This window comes from Acinonyx jubatus, chromosome A3, assembly GCF_027475565.1.
Source record: "Acinonyx jubatus isolate Ajub_Pintada_27869175 chromosome A3, VMU_Ajub_asm_v1.0, whole genome shotgun sequence".
Classification (NCBI taxonomy): domain Eukaryota; kingdom Metazoa; phylum Chordata; class Mammalia; order Carnivora; family Felidae; genus Acinonyx; species Acinonyx jubatus.
In genome coordinates this window covers 25,543,892-25,564,654 of record NC_069388.1, presented here as the reverse complement: position 1 = coordinate 25,564,654, position 20,763 = coordinate 25,543,892, and the positions used below count along the sequence as shown (strand labels likewise).

The 20,763-nt window shown below is 49.6% G+C and overlaps 1 protein-coding gene across 12 annotated transcripts in view; it reads left to right on the top strand.

Annotated features, from left to right (window-relative positions):
* DNMT3B (DNA methyltransferase 3 beta) overlaps window positions 1-20,763 on the top strand; it is a 42,128-nt gene that overhangs the window by 17,170 nt on the left and 4,195 nt on the right. For 9 of the 12 annotated variants that reach the window (XM_053200081.1, XM_053200083.1, XM_053200082.1 and 6 more), the window contains 16 exons: window positions 1,243-1,350; window positions 2,306-2,431; window positions 3,090-3,299; window positions 4,458-4,616; window positions 7,130-7,237; window positions 8,118-8,262; window positions 10,558-10,683; window positions 10,845-10,889; window positions 12,265-12,344; window positions 12,648-12,760; window positions 13,391-13,574; window positions 14,138-14,222; window positions 15,217-15,362; window positions 16,291-16,381; window positions 16,696-16,844; window positions 17,924-18,009. In XM_053200081.1, coding sequence (XP_053056056.1) covers window positions 1,243-1,350; window positions 2,306-2,431; window positions 3,090-3,299; window positions 4,458-4,616; window positions 7,130-7,237; window positions 8,118-8,262; window positions 10,558-10,683; window positions 10,845-10,889; window positions 12,265-12,344; window positions 12,648-12,760; window positions 13,391-13,574; window positions 14,138-14,222; window positions 15,217-15,362; window positions 16,291-16,381; window positions 16,696-16,844; window positions 17,924-18,009 — 1,961 coding nt within the window. Of the gene's footprint in view, window positions 1-1,242; window positions 1,351-2,305; window positions 2,432-3,089; window positions 3,300-4,457; window positions 4,617-7,129; window positions 7,238-8,117; window positions 8,263-10,557; window positions 10,684-10,844; window positions 10,890-12,264; window positions 12,345-12,647; window positions 12,761-13,390; window positions 13,575-14,137; window positions 14,223-15,216; window positions 15,363-16,290; window positions 16,382-16,695; window positions 16,845-17,923; window positions 18,010-18,118; window positions 18,854-20,763 lie in introns of those variants that run through there. The other 3 variants (XM_053200080.1, XM_027069851.2, XM_053200086.1) reach the window with 2 other exon arrangements.

The window sequence follows — 20,763 nt, the reverse complement described above, 5'->3', positions numbered from 1 at the left end:
TCCAGCGTTGGGGACAAAGTTACGGGCAAGTGTAAATTCACATTCGCACGGCTTCTGTTCTGCTGGAGGGCAACCAGTGGACGCCCAGAGGATGAGCATAAGAGCTGTGTGGATATTTGGGACTGGGTGCTCAGGACACCTGTTTTAGCTCTGGTGGACCATCAGCAGGAGTGGCAATGGAACCTCCGGCCTGAGCATTTCCTCTGAGTCTGGCCTTGAGTGAGGCCTGCGTTGCTTGATTCTCTTTTTTTTTTTTTTCAACGTTTTTTATTTATTTTTGGGACAGAGAGAGACAGAGCATGAACGGGGGAGGGGCAGAGAGAGAGAGGGAGACACAGAATCGGAAACAGGCTCCAGGCTCCAAGCCATCAGCCCAGAGCTTGACGCGGGGCTTGAACTCACGGACCACGAGATCATGACCTGAGCCGAAGTCGGCCGCTTAACCGACTGAGCCACCCAGGCACCCCAGTACTGTTACAGTTTTAAAGAGTGAAATGGACTCACTCAAGGCCTCAAAATTGGCAAGTGAAGTGAAAAAATCAAGTTCTTACTATTACATCCAAAACTCAGGCTGCTTACCAGTGCACAGGTTTTTGGGTTTTGCTGTGCAGCATGGGACATGTTCTAGGGGTTCTTCATTGGTTCATTGGTGCCATTTCTTCCTGGTCCTTGTATCAAGAAGCATCTCCTTTGAGCCTTTGATTTCTCCCACTTAATTGTGCAAATTGACCAGCTCTCCCTATTAGTCCTAGCCAAATCAGTCTCCCCAAGGTGCAGATCCAGATTGCATTCATACTGTGTCTTAGATTTTCTGATTCCACTGTTTTTTGTGTGTGTGTGTTTTTTTTAGTGTGTATTTATTTTTGAGAAGAGGGGGGAGGGGCAGAGAGAGAGGGAGATGGAGAATCTGAAGCAGGCTCCAAGCTCTGAGCTGTCAGCACAGAGCCCGACGTGGGGCTTGAACTCATGGACCGTGAGATCATGACCTGAGCTGAAGTCAGACACTCAACCGACCGAGCCACCCAGGCGCCCCAGGGGTTTTCGTTTTTGATCATGTCTTGAATTTGTGATCCCCAGGGTAAGCCACTGTAATGTCTTATTGGAACAAAATATTTTGAAAATATTTCCAGGTAACTTGGGCCAGTATTGTTTTCAGTATGATTGACTTTTCATTCTTAAACCGTTTGGGGTTATGTCACCTTTTGATAACATTTAAAGTTCATAATGCTTTCATTCATAAAGGATCTGACGGGTGATGGAGATGGCGAAGGGGAAGACGGGGATGGCTCTGACACCCCAGTGATGCCAAAACTCTTCCGTGAAACCAGGACTCGGTCTGAAAGCCCAGCTGTAAGTCCCCCACTTCCGAGCCCAGGCACTTCCAACCAGACATAGGCCTGCATAAACACACACACACACACACACACACACACACACACACACACAAAACCAAAAAATGGTCTTGCATCCTCCAGAGAGAACTTTGGAGAGAGAGGTGAATACATGTTTTGAAAGTGGAGAATGACAGCAAGGCTCACGGATAGTCAGTGAAGGTCTTCTCTCCCGTGGTAGTGTTTCAGCTCTTTTCGGACACTCCTGGCTGCAAGTGCCCGAGACTGCTAGTTTGTAGGTGAATGGCTCAAATGCCTATTCCCTCGGGGACTCATTTCTGTAAGTGGAGTCTGTGACTTAGTGTGTGGTGTGGAAATGGGTAGGCGATCGTTGCTAGTGGCCTCCCACCCCATTAGAGAACAGGCTGACGCTCGAGGACCGTGGCGGGTCTAGTTTACAATCTCCCCCAGAGTACGATGGAGGTCATCCCCATTACAGAGGACAGAAGGATCTGGTAACTAACCCAAGGTTAAACATTGATTCTTGCGTGCAGGATTCGAATACAGGAATTGTGCACCACCCAAGTTCATGCCACTTTGAGAAAGGAGCCTAAGGGCTTCTCATCCAGCTGCTTGATCCACTACCTTCCAGAAGAAGACAACAGTCACTCTAATGCTTTGGGGGGACAAAATGTTTGGTTTGGGGTAAACTGGATGTTATTTTCCATTCAATCTGCAGGTGCCAGTTGCCTCTGACGGGCAGTGCGGGATCTGCTGTGGACCATCGGCAGCCCTGCTGGCACCCTACCCCTTCCCCCAGTAACAGGGGAGTTTCTGGGGGAGATCCTTTCAGCCCAGAGTCCTTCCCTGCTTACCCACCTCTTCACTTCTGGGGACCTCAGGCGACCCCTCAAGTCTGAAACTCCATGCCTGTAGTCACCAAAGGCCTCCTGCTTATCCTCTCTTGCTTCCAGGTCCGAACCCGAAATAACAACAATGCCTCCAGCCGTGAGAGGCACAGGCCCTCCCCACGCTCCACCCGAGGCCGGCAGGGCCGCAGTCACGTGGATGAGTCCCCCGTGGAGTTCTCAGCTACCAGGGTTGGTTCCCCGGACACCCCCAGTCTCTTAAGTGGAAGATCCGCCTCTGTCACTGTGCCACTGAAAGCAGCCGGCGTTTAACCTATATCTGTTCCTCACACTCAGCACCTTTTCAGGGTCTTGCCTTTCCTTTCGCTCCCGGGTGCTGGGTAAGCTTCTCTCCTGGCCTGATCCTGGATGGAACCCTGGTGGAATGTGAGAATTCCCTGTTGACTGGGTTCTTGCTCCTCCTTGGGAATGAGTTCAACTCCACTGACTCCAGAACTGTTTTGTCTCGCTATTTCTTCACTGACTGTCTTGAGGCAACCCCGGTGGCCACAACAATTCTCCACTCCTGTTGCAAGGCTGGGCACACAATAAGCATTTAAGGAAACCAGTGGCCCTCTCTGAGCTTGGCTCTGGAGTCTCTAGACATCACTCATGCTTACTCTGCCTTTGTCCTATCTGTCATGATTCTGTCCCTGTTCTGATGGAGGTTGCTTTTTCCCACCACTCAAGGGGTGCTCACTCGTTCCTGGAAAACCATCCTTGGTGGTGTCTGTTCTCAACTTACACCTTCACGCTTCAGGCTTGCCCGGGATCCAACTGGGGGGACCACCGGTCTCCGGTCACCTGCCTGGTTTGCTGTGGCCCAAGATCTGTGTCCTTCTGTCCACAGTCCCTGAGGCGGCGGACAGTATCCTTGGCAGGCACACCGTGGCCGTCCCCCGCCAGCCCCTACCTCACCATTGACCTCACAGATGATGATGTGATGCCCCAGAGCAGCAGTACGCCCTACGCCCGCCTGGCCCAGGACAGCCAGCAGGAGAGCTTGGAGTCCCCGCAGGTGGACGCGGAGGGGACAGATGCCGACAACACCGAGTATCAGGTACCACTGGGAAGGCCCTACGTAGTAGGGAAGGGCAGCCACTCACCCAGAGGAGCCTACTCCCACGTCTTTTTTTGGTCACATCTATTCTAATATTTGAATTTCTTTTCCATATGCACCAGTCCTTCCTTCACCCTGCTTATCTGCCAGACATAATTCAAACACCTAATTGACTTCCCGAACATCACATTTGTACCCCCAAATAAGTGTACCCTGTTTGTACATGCTTCTGTTCATCCTGTTTTACGTACAATTGGAGACCAGCCATTTTCACTTATTAGGAACTGGAGTTGTCTCACTTTCTTGTCTATAACCCATCTAGTGTAGAGTTCATAATTAACCAGTTGGGCTCATTTATTTCACTCCAGCATTGCTGCATATATACATACGTGTCTGCATATATCATGTAGATAACCTTTTTTTCTTATGTATATCAGACTATAGGTATATTTTCATAACTTGTTTTCATGGGCATCTCACATTTTATGGTAAGCTTTTTATGTGCAAACGTCCATATTTTTTTTTTTTGCATTTCAATGCCTTTGTAATAACCTGTGTAATGGCCTGTGGTGGGAATACCCAGTGATTGTCATTATTTACTCTAATGTTATGTTCTGTGAGTTTTCAGTCAGCAACTTTCATTCCTAGATACTAGGTTAAATGTATTTGTGAAATGTTGTAAATCTAATATAATCCCATGTTCCTATCAAATAACCAAACTGGTCCCTTATTTTCAAGGGGTTCAAACTCATAGTTTTAATTTTTTTAAAGTGATCCTTGCACCCAACGTGGGGTTCAAACTCACAGCCTCAAGATCAAGCGCCTCTCAGCTGGGCACTTGTTTTTTAATATTTATTTTTGAGAGAGACCCCATGAGAGCATGGGGGAAGAGGCAGGGAGAGGGGGACAGAGGATCTAAAGTGGGCTCCACGCTGACAGCAGAGAGCCTGCGGGGCTCCAAATCACCAGGAGATGGAGATCATGACCTGAGCCGAGGTTGTACCTAGGCTCCCAGGGGCCCCCATGCTGGGCACTTTGGAGGGAGCCCCAAGTTGGTCCCTCAGGCAGTGGCCATTGGGGTCAGTGGAGTGGGCAGGACTTTCCTTGGCCCAGGCAATCTGTCTCATTGGGATTCTTTCTTGTGGTTTTTCCTTCTAGGATGGGAAGGAGTTTGGAATAGGGGACCTTGTGTGGGGAAAGATCAAGGGCTTCTCCTGGTGGCCTGCTATGGTGGTGTCATGGAAGGCCACCTCTAAGCGACAGGCCATGTCCGGCATGCGGTGGGTCCAGTGGTTTGGTGACGGCAAATTCTCCGAGGTGAGTCCAGTGCAAGGCAGGCTCCCAGGCCACAGACCTGCAGTGTTTTCCTCCCTTCCTTGTACACTTGATGTTTTATGATAAAAGGCCCGTGATTGCTTTCTCCAGATGGATGAGGCTATTTGACTCAGTATGTCTAGGAAGGATAAAAATTTCTTGTTAAATAGCATAAACACACATTTAGGGTCTCATGGGGCTTAGAGCTCTGTGTGCTCTTCTAGGAGACAAAAAGCTGGAACGTTCTCTGAATCCATTTGTGGCCACTTGTGCTCTCTTTTTTACTTTTTATGGATTCCTGTGGAATTGGGAATGGCCACTTGGGTAAGCACCCTCAAAGATCTTTGGAGAACCTTAGAAGAGACAGGAAGGGTGGTCTCTGCCTCTGAGCATCATTTAGCCCTGGAGGCATGTGGGGAGGAGCATGTCTGGCTGGGCCTAGGGTCACCTGGTGACAGTTCTGAAAAAGTTCAACTCAGAGTACCGACTTCAGAGTTTGTTGATTATGTTCTTTTTGTTGCTGATGATATATATATCATCTAATGTTTTATATATAGATTATATATATATATCAAATTTTGATATGATTAACATGATTATGTTCTTTTTGTTGCTGATATATATATCTAATGTTTATTTTATTTTTGAGAGATAGAGAGATAGAGTGGGAACAGGGGAGGGGCAGAGAGAGAGGGAGATGCAGATTCTGAAGCAGGCTCCAGGTTCTGAGCTGTCAGCACAGAACTTGACACGGGCTTGAACCCACGCACCGCGAGATCACAACCTGAGCGGAACTCGGATGCTTAACCGACAGAGCCACACAGACGCCTCTGTTGTTGCTGACATTAACCACTTTATGTTCTTTCTTGATGAGAGTCTGTGGGACAATAGCTGTGTTGGGCATGAATCAGGCACTTTTGATTTCTTACCTGTCCAAAGCACACTATGAGATCTCAGGTTTTGATGAGAATAGTGTAGGCAATACTTTGCCTGGGATGGTCTCTTTCCAAAATGTTAGTCCAACCTTCAGCACGTCCAGAGGTTAGATGAGGAACAACAACAAGCTGGGCTGGGATGGAGGCAGATGTGGTAATGGAGGGCCATTCAGTACATCTGTGGGATTCAGCATCAAGTTGAGGTTCTGTTTTTTCCCACGATTTGGGCTTCCTCGGGATCATTTGCCATAAACATGTTGAAATTCCCAATAGGCAGGACGAGCAGGATTTGGAGTCCCCCTCGTAGGCAGAATACACGTAGGTACTCTGTTTGACCAGCAGAGGGAGCAGGTCAACAAATGTCCTGGGCTTGTGCTCTCCCTGAAGCCTCTAACTGAAGGACGTGGGCTATGAGTTCTGTGAAATGAAGCAGCAAGGATTGTTTGTAACTGCTTTGGCCCAGTGAGACACAAATTGAGCTCTGCAAGGCTGGTCTGATGTTAGTAAGATGATGTGGGGGGGCTACTAGCATTATAGGATAGGGTTGCAGTGCACGTCTTGGTGTTTGGGGTACACATTGCATGCAATAGAGCAGTTCAGGACTGGGAACAGCACTGGTGTTTTCAATGTACAATCACACCGACCCCTAGTTTCTTTTAAATGCTTTTTTTTGAAAGCTTATTTTGAGACAGAGAGAGAACTCAAGTGGGGAGGGGCAGAAAGAGAGTTGTCAAGAGAATCATAAGCAGGTTCTGCAGTGTAAGCACAGAGCCTGACGCGGAACTCAACTCAAAAATTGACATCGTGACCTGAGCCCAAATCAAGAATAGGACGCTTAGGCGACTGATCCACTCAGCAGCCTCGTCCCCGCCCCCTGGCCAGTTTTTTATACGTGGTGGCAATTCCCTGTCATGGAAGGTCAGGATTAGAGGTATAAGTGCAAAACGGAAGTTGGCACGACAGAGAGCGTGCGCTGTGGGGAACCAGACATCACCTGTCTTTCAGTGCTAATCAGCATCCCGGGACAGGAGTTTCATCCCCTCCCTTTGGCGGCCTGATTAGTTCATGCAGGCCCTGGAGACTTGGGGAATATATGGGTATTTAGCCCCAATGGAAGGCACATATCAACAAATCAACATAACTAGAAAGTGCTTACTTTTGCCACACTATTCTCTAAACATGTACATTAAATTCCCTTAATAAAAGGCTAAATAGTTAATCTCAGCTGTCATTTGTCATGCTCATGAAGGAGGGAAGGACATGTACAAAAGCACCAATATTGGAACGTCCACTGTGCGTGTCAACACTGAGATGGGGCCCACACCAGGGACCTGTGGGTCATTTGGTCTCAGCACATAACACAAATACAGGGCGCATCCTCCATTTGGAGAATCCTACTTTCTCCCATTTGGAGTGTCATGTTCACTGTGCTTCTGGCTATAGGGTGTGTCAGAGGCTGTGTACCAGTTCTGTTTTCTACTTTCTCTAACCTCCTTTTCAGTCTGTGAACATGATCCCCAGGAATAAGCCCGGGAGAGATACAGGCTGCAGACGGGTGTTGATGATGGCTTTCTCTTTCAGGTGTCTGCAGATAAGCTAGTGGCCCTGGGGCTGTTCAGCCAGCACTTTAACCTGGCGACCTTCAATAAGCTGGTGTCTTACAGGAAGGCCATGTACCATGCTCTGGAGGTAACATGGTAGTGGGTGGTGGGGGTCTGGACCCAAGAGCAGAGTTAAAGCAAGTGACGTACAGAAAGCCAGCTCAGGCCACAGCATAGCCAGTGCTAGCGTGGAGGGGACACATGAAGTGCGTGCAAATATGACAGTAGCCTGATGATTGAGAAGAAAAGGAAGGGATTTGAGACTTCCATGCCTTCCCGGCTCTATGCCCCCTTCTCCGTGTACTGCTAGAGGGGGGAAGAGCACTGGGAGGTGGGAGACCATATTCCTATCTGTCGAGCTTTTCCAGAGCCTCAAAAGCTGCTGGAGAGCAGCTGAGGCCTCTTCCCCTTGTCTGTGGGGGATCCATCAGGCTGTCATTCCCTTTACCTTGACGTGGAAAGAAAATGGCCAGTGGCCTCGGTCCAGCATTTGTGAGCCAGGCTTTGTGCTTATATGACCTGTAAAACATCATAGTGCTTCTGTAATAGGACTTAACACTTGATGTCTCCCCAGCTTCATTGGGGAAAAAAAACACAAGAAATCTGGAGCTTTCTTAGAGGCAATGAGACTGTGCTGTGGCTGATGCCTCTCCTATATCTAAAAGTGACAGAGCTAATTCTGATCCTCTGGCCTCTGAGAGGGAGCTGACCACTCAAAGCCCAATGGGGAAGAGATGCTCTTTGGTGCCTGCATGGAGAGACTTCATTCTCTGCATGGCCTCCTGCCTGTCTCCGTACACAGGCACCCCCCCCCCCCAACCCCAGTCTCATACCATAGCCCAGGACAGCTGCTAGGCTATGAAAGGGGCCAGTGTGAAGAGGAATGCAGGCCCCCGCTGGGTGAATCCCTGGGTGTGGCCTGGCAAGCATCCACCCCTCCTGTTCATCCCGCCTCTTTATCTCCACAGAAAGCCAGGGTGCGGGCTGGCAAAACCTTCCCCAGCAATCCTGGTGACTCCTTGGAGGACCAGCTGAAGCCCATGTTGGAGTGGGCCCACGGGGGTTTTAAGCCCACCGGGATCGAGGGCCTCAAACCCAACAACAAGCAACCAGGTGGGATTGGGTCCCTGGGCAGCACCCACCATCAGCTGCTGGTGGGGACAGTCTTGGGAAATGCAGTCATCCCTTGCTGCCACCTACCCTACCCCGGCTTCCCAGCAAGCTGGCAGCTCTGGAGCGCTTTCACCCTGTGAACCGCCAGGGAAGCTGGAAAAGTGAATAGGCCAGCTTTTTCCAGCTTCCCTGGTTACCCTTCTTGCTAAAGGTCAAGTATGCGTATGCGTAATTGGGATTGAGTCTGTTGCAGAAACTTGAGTAAATAGAAGGCCGAGACGGAATTGTCACTGATGCCCTTTTATAAATTTCTCTTACAAGTTTTTGCATATTTATTTTGAGACAGAGAGAGCACACTTGCGAGAGTGAGAGGGGCAGAGAGAGAGAGAGAGGGAGAGAGAATCCCAAGCAGGCTCCGCTCTGTCGGCAGCACAGAGCCCCATTTGGGGCTTCATGTCACAAACTGAGATCATGACCTGAGCTGATACCAAAATGGGTGTTTAACTATTTGAGCCACCTAGCTGCCCCATTAGTGCCCTTTTGTTTAAAAAGGAAAACAATAATTAAGCTATGCTTACTGGAGAAAACTTGGGAAGACTTAACCCTTCCCCAAACCCCACAGGCCACCTCCATTCAGAAAGCAGCATCATCCATGCTAAAGGTTTGACCGGCACCGTATTTCCTCTCTAGGTGTGGTTTCACATTGTCACTCCCAGGAATCCCAGATGTCTGAAATCCAGGATTTTATTTGTCTTAACAATCCATACGTTTAACATAGTATTTTCTGTTTTGTTTTGTTTCCCTCTCCCCACAAATAAGTGGTTAATAAGTCGAAGGTGCGTCGTGCAGGCAGTGGGAAGTTAGAATCGAGGAAACACGGTACTCCCTTCCCGTATTTTGACTATGCACTGTTTTCTCTGCACTTTCTTTCAATTTCTTGCATATACAGTGGTCACTGGGAACAAATCCACTCTGTTAAAAAGTCAACCTGAGCTCACACCTACCCCTTCACTCCTATCCCTCACAACTGCCCTCCAGGTTAACGTTGTTGGGTGTGCACACCCTCCCAGACTTTTCTATACACTAGTTGGATTCCTGCTTTCCCTTAATTTCTCAACTCTAATGGTATGTGCACCGTCAAATGTAATTTTGTCACTAAAGGGTTCTTACGATTTCTGATGACTATAATTTTCCTTTACCATGCTCCTTATAGATATTTACAGGTTGAATAAAAATATGAAAGAAATGTATAGAAACAGAAACAATGGCCATAGAATGTAATTTTTTTTTTAATTTTTTTTTTCAACGTTTATTTATTTTTGGGACAGAGAGAGACAGAGCATGAACGGGGGAGGGGCAGAGAGAGAGGGAGACACAGAATCGGAAGCAGGCTCCAGGCTCTGAGCCATCAGCCCAGAGCCTGACGCGGGGCTCGAACTCAGACCACGAGATCGTGACCTGAGCTGAAGTCGGACGCTTAACCGACTGCGCCACCCAGGCGCCCCATAGAATATAATTTAAATTTGTTCTGGTAGCAACGTTGGAGAGAATACAAGAAACAGGTGAAATTAATATAAATCATGTACTTAATCTAATATTTCCAACATTTTGGCATTTCTAAGTCAATATAAAATATGAGTTTGGACTTTTCTAAATCTATATTTTTACATGTCTTATGATATCTCAATTTGTGTGCTGAATTTTTCATTAGAAATAAGTGATATATTTTTTAGAGATGTCCGAGTTCCAAATGAGCTGTTTGGTTGGCTTAATTGGGCAGGTTTTTTTTTTTTTTTTTTAAGTTACTTATGTAAGTATCCTCACCCCGTGTGGGACTTGATTCCATGACCCCGAGATCAAGAATGCCCTTCCTACTGAGCCAGCCAGGCTCCTTCAATGGGCAGTTGTTAAATTTACATCAAAATTAAGTGTAACATGCATTTGCTGAGTCAGCACAAGTCACATCTCAAGTGCTCAGTCACTACCTGTGGCTGTTAGCCAGCGTGCTGCACATCAGAGGCCAGGCTTTGTCTGATGTTCCCGGTGCTGGGTCTATGGGGATGTATTCTCTTATACTCCTGGCTGTTTAAACCCCTGTAAATAAATACAGAGTGAGGGATTTTGAATTCCTCTGACTTGTCCATAGAGGGGCGGTTGGGCACGCAGTGTGGACCCATGTCATGGCCCAGGTGCGGCTGGCACCCAGGCATGGTCCTGTCCTGGGGTCACGGTTTCCCCGCACCCCCCTTCGCCCCCACACCCCAGCCACGGCTGCCATCTCCTCACCTTTCCCAGAGAACAAGACCCGAAGACGCACAGCCGATGACTCGGCCACCTCGGACTACTGCCCCCCACCCAAGCGCCTCAAGACAAACTGCTATAACAATGGAAAAGACCGAGGAGAGGAGGACCAGAGTCGAGGTGACTGTGGGGCAGTGAGGAGTACGGCGGCCTGAGCTCACCCACTGTGGGGGGGTGGGGGGGTGGGGACAGTACGGAGGGCCGTTCAGCAAGCGAGTGTGGCTTAGCTGATGAGTAACAGGCTACCTGACGCCATGTCCCATCTGCTCTTTTCTCAACAGAACAAATGGCTTTGGATGTTAGCAACAACAAGGGTAGCCTGGAAGGTAATGCACTCTCCTTTGTAGTGGTCTTCCTTCTTGCCCTGAGTAGTGCTAGGATGTACCCTGGCCTGTTTATCTGCCCTGTGGGAGTTTAATGCTCTGTGCCTTGACCTTGGGCTGGGGTGCGGACATCTTAGTTGCTACATTTAATGCAGTGAATTGTCTGACTTTCACAGAGACTGATCCTACCCCCTTGAGTATGTAGGAAGGGGAGGGTTGGCAGTTTGTCCTCAGGGAACTCCAAACGAAACCATGACCTATGACATCTTTAGTCTTTCTCAGTGAAGAGCCAGAATGGGATTTGAGGTAAAAGGCAGACAGACTTCACCACCATCACTCCCTCGGGCTAACTCTGGTCCATTTGTCCTGGCTGGGAACGAGCCCCTGGAATTGCCCAGAATGTATCTGAAGGAATTCAGAATGTGTGAGGATGGATGGACTCTCTTGCTTCCTCAGCCTGATGTCCGTTAGTCAGCAAATAGCTTTTTGAGTGGTTCTCTCAGTGCTGGGTAGGAAAACAACCGCTCCTGACCCACAGCGCTCTGGGGAGAGCTCAGGTTTGGAGCAGTCCCTGACAGTCCCGGAAACCTTGACCCGTCATCCTCCTATCCCCCAACACTCTGTCACCCATCTGTGCTTCCTGGCTGGGGATGCTTGGTCTCAGGCACTTTAATGACCCTGCCCACATGGTCAGTGATGTGGGCCATTCCTGACCTGCTGAAATGAGGGGAAGGCAGAATATCCTAATGGGAAGGGACCAATGTCCTGAAATCATGACCAGATGACAAGCGATGGGTATTTTTTCTTTTAAAGATTATTCATTTTGAGAGAGAGAGAGAGAGAGAGAGAGAGAGGGCAGAGAGAGCGTGCACAACTGGGAGAGGGGATCAGAGGGGAGAGAGAGAATCCCAAGCAGACTCCATGCTGTCGGTGCCCAGCCTGACCCCAACGCAGGGTCGATCTCACAAACCATGAGATCATGACCTAAGCCCAAATCAAAAGATGTTTAACCGATTGAGCCACCCAAGAGCCCCTCACGTTCCTCTTTAAAGAGTCTCGGGAGTTTTCAGGCCAGGCCCTCCCAAGAACATCCCACTGCTAGAGTGGCCCCTGCTCGGTGTCCTGCCTCAGGTCTTCCATTTGGGCCTTGCCTCTGCCCGCCTCACGGGACCTCCTGCCTGGGGCTATGGTTCTGGCCTCTCCCCATCTCTGGAATGGGGACTGTGGGCGCTGCGACTTTGAAGTGTTGCCGAAAGGAACAAAGCGTGAGGAGTTACTTAGCCAGCATGGAGTACGTAACAAGAGCGGTTAGACTCCAGGCTTCCACTGTGCTGTTGTGACCCTACTTGCAAAAGCTGCATCCCTGTCTTTCTTACAGATAGCTGTCTGTCCTGCGGTAGGAAAAACCCTGTGTCCTTTCACCCTCTCTTTGAGGGTGGGCTCTGCCAGACATGCCGGGTAAGTCCTAACCTGGGGCTTTCCTGCCCCTTCCCCACTGCACTTCCCTGTACTGGCCCAGAGGAAAGCACCCACGTGTTGGCAATAGAGAAGCCTCTGGTGCAACCCCTGCTCTGAGCGTTAGGTGCTGCAGAGGGAGGCCATCCTGCAGCGGCACGCAGACCCCTGCTGGGGTCCCTGGACAGGACACCAAGCCACCTGTCATCTGTTCTGTGGCTGCGTCCTAGGGCCTCAGCCAGGGAGCCAGCGGGACCTGGTGGTCCCTGATCTCTGAATTCATGGGCGTTTCTCTCTGGCCGCCAGGACCGGTTCCTCGAGCTGTTCTACATGTACGACGATGATGGCTATCAGTCCTACTGCACTGTGTGCTGTGAGGGCCGCGAGCTGCTTCTGTGCAGCAACACGAGCTGCTGCCGGTGAGCATGGGCCATGGGCCATGGGCTGCGGGGCCTGGTCTGTGGCCCTGAGGGATCCGAGGCCATGGTGCTGGGCCCAAGCCGGTATCCCACAGGGCCATGGTCATCGTGTCCTGGAAGTAGAACTGGGGTGTAGGGATGGGTTTTAGAAACAGATCTGTGAGGGGGCGCCTGGGTGGCTCAGTCAGTTGGGCGTCTATCTTTGGCTCAGGTCATGATCCCACAGCTCACGAGTTCAAGCCCCGTGTAGTCAGCCTGCTTCGGATTCTGGGTCTCCCTCTCTCTGCCCCTCCCCCACCCCCACTCATGTGCTGTCTCTTCCTCAAATATAAACAAACCTTAAAAAGAAAAGAAACATAGGTCTGTGAGGGTGGGCGTGACCCCCTGGAGATGGGCCATTTCTGGTGGGGAGATTTTCTGTGCAAAGAACCTGTGGGCTGAGGTTGCGTGGGCATCCAAGGAAGAGGTTAGCGCAGCCCAGATCATGACCCCGTGCCTTCTAACCCTTGGGGAGGCACAACTGGGGCCCCAGGAAGGTTTCAGGCAGTCCATTGCCCTCTAGGGAAGGTGGGGGTATGTAGGAGGGCTGCCCGGTGGCTAAGGCGGCCCCCCCTTGGCTACCTGGCACAGGTGCTTCTGTGTGGAGTGCCTGGAGGTGCTGGTGGGCACAGGCACGGCAGCAGATGCGAAGCTGCAGGAGCCCTGGAGCTGCTACATGTGCCTCCCACAGCGCTGTCACGGCGTCCTGCGGCGCCGGAAGGACTGGAACATGCGCCTGCAGGCCTTCTTCACCAGCGACACGGGGCTCGAATACGTAAGCCACAGGCTTCTTCCCCCAGCACCAACCCACCCCAAGCGCGCTCTGGAAGTCTGTCGGCAAGAGTTAATGGAAAAGATGCGTTGTCCGGACGAGCGTTTGAGAGCCTCAGACCACATCCTCTGCACAGTTCTCGAGCTTCTCTAGGGCTCTCTCTCCCCTCCTCCGTGGCCTCTCATTGATTGAAGGAATGGTTATAGAACTAACCAAGCCTTAGCCTTAGTGGAACTGAAGAGGGAAGGGAAGCCTGTGACTTACTCTTAAGTCTTAGTGGAACTGGGCTCCTTTCTGCAGTCCATGGAGGGAGGCTCCAGGTCATTCCTGGATAGGGTAACGTGTCTCTGTGTGTGTGTGTATCTGTACCAAAGTCGCATCTGTGTTCATGTCTAAGGGTAGAGTGGCCATTCTGTGCCAGAGCTCCCGAGGGGATCCCAGCTAAGAAGCTGCAGACAGAGCACAGGGCTTGTGACTCTCAGAGGAAGGTCAGCCCTCCCCTCCACCAGAGGTTGAGTCTTCCCCCTGCACCTTGACCTCCATGACCTCCTTCTTTAACCTGGCAGGAAGCCCCCAAGTTATACCCTGCGATTCCCGCAGCCCGAAGGCGGCCCATTCGAGTCTTATCCCTGTTTGATGGAATTGCAACAGGTGAGTTTGGAGTTCACCTAGGGATGCTCACCTGCTCCAGGTGTCCCGTCATCAATGCTAAGAAAACCCCCTGGGATGACCTGTTGGTCACTTGTTCTCAGAAAGCCACTGACTCTTTGTTTCTCTCCTCAAACCTCTCCCACCATTTCACCTACCTGGCCCTCCTTTGGGCCTTTCAAAGACAAGTATATCTTAGCTGTGTTGTATTTTGTATTATGCACAAGTATCTTGGACAGTGATTTTCCATTCCATAAGCATAGATCTGTTGGAGGTGAATTAGGCAGTTCTGAGTATCTGTAGTCTTGGTTCCCTTCCACATCCCCAGGTTGCCCAAGTATAGAATGAGCACAAGCCAACGTGCGTGTTGGTCCTGGAAAGTTGGCCCAATTTAACTCATTTAATCCTCAAAGCCACCCTGTGATGCATTGTTAGGAACATCTCCATATTACCAGAGCAGGAAGAAGTAGAAATGAGCTGCTGTGCAGTTCGCATCATTTGTACTTCATGTGTGTACATTGGTGTCCAGATTCCCAACTCAGCGACAGCTTTTAATGACTGGGTCCGGTCATTACTGGTAGCTTTTCTCCACTCTGTTGGGCCTTATAAAGACTTGTTTGTGTCGGCACAGATAACCCATAGTAGGACTGAGCCTTGGCCATGCCACCAGACCTTAAGAGTTTTCTGAACATGGTTTTGGTGAGGATTCCTGTCCGTGTGTCTGTGTTTGACTGTGCTGGGTGGTAGGTGCTGGAGTCTTGGCTAGATCCTGCCAGTGGGCTACGCCAGTTATCCATACATTTTCTTCATAAAACTCCACAAACCAGGGAGCCTGGTGTGGCCAGTGTGTGGTTTCTGTGCCATCTGCCCGAGTTCTCGAGGACAGCCATGTCCTTGCCGGGTCTGGTCTGAGCTCTAGAGATGGCTTAGAATCAACTGCAGGGAGGGCCCCATGGAGGACAACCCTAATACGGTTTCTGTCCCTGACGCCCTGTAGGGTACTTGGTCCTGAAAGAATTGGGCATCAAAGTGGAGAAGTACGTCGCCTCCGAAGTGTGTGAAGAATCCATCGCTGTTGGAACTGTCAAGCATGAGGGCAACATCAAATATGTGAATGACGTCAGGAACATCACAAAGAGAAACGTGAGGGCTGCCTGCACCCCTGCTGGGCTCTGCCCCACCCCCTCTTCCTCCTTCAGCACTGAGCCCCACAAGTCCTTATGGCTATGTGGTCCTCTTCTCCATGCCCTGGGCTATGGTAGAAGAGAGAACCTGGGTTTACGTCAAGCTCTAGTACCAAGATCCACAAGTAGGAAATTATTCATAAAGATTTAGATCTTAGCATGTCTGGAGCATTAGGTCTTCCTGGGTCATTAATGGAGTTGGGGGAAGTACATGACCAAACAAGATTCTAGTAGTGGGTTCGTTCGTTCTTTCTTTCTTTCTTTCTTTCTTTCTTTCTTTCTTTCTTTCCTTTCTTCCCTCCCTCCCTCCCTCCCTCCTTTCTTCCTTCCTTCCTTTCTTTCTTTCTTTCTTTCTTTCTTTCTTTCTTTCTTTCTTTCCTTTCTTTCTTTTCTTTCTTCCTTCCTTCCTTCCTTCCTTCCTTCCTTCCTTCCTTCCTTCCTTCCTTCCTTTCTTTCTTTCTTTCTTTCTTTCTTTCTTTCTTTCTTTCTTTCTTTCTTTTTCTTTCTGGCTCCACACCCTTTGTGGGGCTTGAACCCACAGGCCTTAGATCAAGAATCGCATATTCCACTGACTGAACCAGCCTGGTGCCCCTAGAAGTGGGTTTTCTCAGGGCACCTGGGTGATGCTGTCAGTTAAGCATCTGACTCTTGATCATGGCTCACATCATGATCTCATGGTTTATGAGTTCGAGTCCCAAATCAGGTCTGTGCTGACAGCAGGGAGTCTGCTTAGAATTCTGTCTCTATTTCTTTCTCTCTGCCCTTTTCTGTCTTTCTCAAAATAAATAAACTTAAAAAAAATGGGTTTTCTTGATAGTTGCTTGGAACCTAGGCTGCATCCTTCCATCATCACCTCCATCCCTCCCCTAAGTGTTTTTCTTTCACAGATTGAAGAATGGGGCCCCTTTGACTTGGTGATTGGTGGAAGCCCATGCAATGATCTCTCAAATGTGAATCCAGCCAGGAAAGGCCTGTACGGTGAGTATCCCAGCTGACCCTATGTCACCTGAGTGCTGGTCCAGGAGGAGTGGTCTAAGAAAGAACTATTTGTTTCTGGCCAACCTTACCTCTTGGCTCTTTCCTTGTCTGTAGTAAATCCTGTCCCCCAGAGATACCAGTAAATACTGCACTGCTGATGCCCATGTCCTTAGTCATTCCAAAAGACTGCAGGTAGGAAGACTGTAAGGTATCAGCTGTAGTCAGGTGATCCCTGGGGAACCCACTGGTCTCACTATGGAGGGGTGGGCTGAAGGATTTGAACCTGGCACTGCCATCTTGTTTTGTGGGCTCAGAGGGCACCGGCCGGCTCTTCTTTGAGTTCTACCACCTGCTGAATTACACACGCCCCAAGGAGGGTGACGACCGGCCCTTCTTCTGGATGTTTGAGAATGTGGTAGCCATGAAGGTCGGTGACAAGAGGGATATCTCTCGTTTCCTAGAGGTAAGGGACCTGGGGTCCTGAGTATCCAGAGTGCATGGGTGGGTGAGTCCTGCTGGCATTGGGGGCGGTTGGGTGTTTCCGCTTTGGGGAATGACTTTGGGTTCTAGATGGAGGACATGGCTAAATCCAAAAATCTAAAACTAATGGAGTCAGGTGGGTTGATTCTTTTTAGTACATGGAAGACAATTTGATCTCGACCTCACCCTGAATCCCCCTGAAGTCTGATGATGAAATCCTCATCTCCCTACTTTTCGAAGCCTCAGGGGATTTGACTAAACTTTGTTTTTCACTCTGGGGTCATTTTTCTCCTCCCCGTTCTGAGAACTGCTGTTTTAAGCGGCTGCCAGCAGTTCGTTGACACAATATCATCAAGCATTATAGTAAATGCTTTTTATGCATTTAATTCCTTTCCTCCAAAACTTTATAGCTTGTAGTCAGCTAGAGAGGTTATAGAACTGGCTCCTTAGTTCCCTCATGGTGTGTGAACCTGGCAGAGGGCCGACGGAAGCCATATTTTGCCAAAACTATATTCCTGCACCCACCTGCCAACTTGACAGATTTCAATTTTGAGCTACTTTTACTCCCTGTACATATAGCACATTCTGTAATTATCTGGCTTGTCCGAGGGTATATCCTCTCTTAGAACCTGCAGGTCCGGTCGGGTGTCTCTTGCCACCATTAATATCTGGGCACTTCTGTCTTCCAGCCAGATTCTTACCATTTTTTTAAAGTTTATTTATCTTGAGAGAGAGAGAGCACGAGCAGGGGAGGGACGGAGAGGGGGAGAGAAGGAATCCCAAGCAGACTCCATGCTATCAGCATGGAGCCTGATGCGGGGCTCGATCCCACAACTGTGAGATCAAGACCTGAGCTGAAATCAAGAGTCAGACTTTTAATAGACTGAACCACCCAGGCGCACCCAGCTAGATTCTTGATGGGAATTGGTCTTTCCTCTTGCTGAGGGGAACCATGCCTCTTCTGTAGCAGAGGCTGCCCTGTCACCTGCCCCGGTCAAGCCCCACCCCGGCTTACACCTGAATACTGACATGAGCTCCCAGCTGCTGCCCTTCTCTCTGCAGTGTAACCCAGTGATGATCGATGCCATCAAAGTGTCTGCTGCTCACAGGGCCCGCTACTTCTGGGGCAACCTGCCTGGAATGAACAGGTAACAAGGGGCTCATGCTGGGTCAGGTAATGGCCGAGTTAATTGTAACTAATGGTGTGAGCCCTAACTGTGAAGTCTTGTGACCCAGAGAATCATTCAAACCTTCTAGAAAGCACTGAATCTGCTGAGAAATGGCCCCAGCTGGGATTCAGACTGGTGTTGTGGTTGATGCCTGTTGGGAAGTACAGCAACTACATGGAAATCGGAGGCCAGGATTCCTTAGTCTTCTCTGACTTGTTACCACTCTGCCTATGGGGCAGGTTCTTAAAAGTGCCTGGAGCTGGGATAGAGCAGAGTGCTAATGCCCCACCTGTTCTCCCAGTTGGTATCCAATTGGGAAATAAAAGTAAATTGTTAGATGAAGTGATCCCTGGATGAGGCCTGTGGTGACCAGCCAGGTGGCAGAACCGTGCTAACCTGTCTCCCTTGGATTTTCTTAATCAAGAGTTTTCACAACTTTTTATCAATCTTTTCATGTTCAAAGCCACAAAGTAAACGGCATTGCTGAGGATTCGTTATCTCCTATATGTGGTTTCCAGGAGAACAACCTGCTGATTAAGATACACAATGTGATGTTTAATGTGACATCCCAGACTTGCAAATGAGTTGAGCTTAAAGAAATTTCTCCTTTAGAAAGAAGGACTGAAAGCATAATAACTTTCAGGCATTTAGCAAAGTGTGAACAGAGGGGAGAAGGTGCTGGAATAGCTTGTAGGATTTCTGTTGGGTAGGCTGTGTTTTTATTTGGCTGATCAGCCAGTGAAATGGAAAATGTCCATGTCTGGATGAAGTGGGCTTTTTCTTTCTTTTTTTTTTTTTAACGTTTATTTATTTTTGAGACAGAGACAGACAGAGCATGAACGGGGGAGGGTCAGAGAGAGAGAGGGAGACACAGAATCTGAAACAGGCTCCAGGCTCCGAGCTGGAGCACAGAGCCCGACGCGGGGCTTGAACTCACGAACCACGAGATCATGACCTGAGCCGAAGTCGGACACTTAACCGACTGAGCCACCCAGGCGCCCCTGAAGTGGGCTCTTTCACTCAACACTTGAGCCCTCTGTGCCAGCCACTGCTGTATGTGCTGCCAGCTTAGTGGTATGCACATTAGATGTCAGTCACAGCTCTTATGGAGTTGACATGCTCATGGCAGATGGGTAGAGAAGACAGTAAATAATTTTGCAGTCATGGCTGGAGGTGGGGGCATCGTAGGAACCAGTGGGGGCGCTTCTCCTTCCGGCAGGGCATTAAATGAAAGAATAGAGCCACGCGGCTATTAGAGGGAAAGACAAACATTCTGGGAAGAAGGAATAGGGGAAGGGGCGATGTTGAAGAATGCATTGGAAGACCGGCTCAAGAACTGTTCCAGGGGCCAGAGTGGCTGGGGCAGTAAGGCAAAGGACTCAGAAGTATGGGCCAAGTTATGTGGCCCTTCTGGGTCATCGCATAGAAGTTCGTGAACCATTTTAAGCAGGTGAGAGTTGGATCTCATGTTCATGGTACTTGCTCATAGAAGGATAGACAATAGCAGGATGAGGGCAGCAATGGGGAGACCAGTGAGGGTGGGTGTTCAGAGGAGGGCCCAGGAGGCACCACCCATACATACTCAACACAATGCGAGTATGGCTCTGGGTGGGGGGTGGTGGTGGAGTCCTGTGGAATTCGGCAGGACGGATGGATCAGATTGTGGGTAATGTGAGGGTAGGACTAACAGAATTTGCCGACCCATTGGGCGTAGGGTATCAGATGAAAGGAGTCTGCAGTCTCCACAGCCTTCTGCCCAATTGTGAGAACTGAATGGCTACAGCTGTGCTGTGCAGGGCTGTAGGAGGGGTGACCCAGCCATCACCTGGTGATCACAGACCCAAACCCAGCCATTAGTCCACACACCTTGGTTGTGTAGAGTCCAAGCTGCCTTCACTCCCTTGGGTTCATGGAAGACTCAAGATTCGGGTAGGCAGGCATTTTGAAGCTTGGAAGGTGAGGTCAAAGGAATCTCTGACAGAATCTAGGGGAATGTTTTGTGTGATTCAGAGGCCCCTCCTATGGGCACCATATTCATTCTTACATCTGATTGCCTTTTGGCCTTGAAGTTCCTAACACAGGGGTTGCTGTGGTGTTCGTGAACTCTGTGCATTCAGACCTTCTGCTGGTTTTCTGCTCTGGAACTGCTGAACCCCTTGGTTCCTCAATTTCTAGCCCTTCCCCTTCTCAGGCATCTGTCTGCCTTTCTCCATTTGCAGGTTTCAATGGTAAAAGTTAAAAGAGTGATTGGTAGTATTGTGAACCCACCTCCTGTCTCTCTTACTTGTACTTCCTTTTAGCCATGAAAGCTTCTGGAGGCCCCATCCACCCCCTAGTGTAAGCCACCAAATCATGGGTTTGATGTGCTAGTTGTAACGAGTAGACCCACAAAGACCTAACCCAAGTTCCTGATGAAGCCCAGAGAGGGGGGGCCTAACTTGCTCAAGGTCACTCAGCCAGTGAACAGTTGGGGCTGGACTGGAAGGGTTTCCTGACCTTTTCCAGTGTGCTTTCCCTCATCCTGCTCTCAGGGGAGAGCTCTGCCTAATATTAAAATTTGGAAACGGGGAGCATTTGCTCTGGGACATTGGGCTGCCTCTTCAAGGGGCTAGTCTGTCCATAGCTTTGTTGCAGAGTCATGTGCTCTTGCGAGGCTCATTTTTTTTATCAGGAATTTGTAGCAAGTTCACTGCCAGAGCTCATTTTGCAGTCTTTGGCCCTCACTCCCACCTT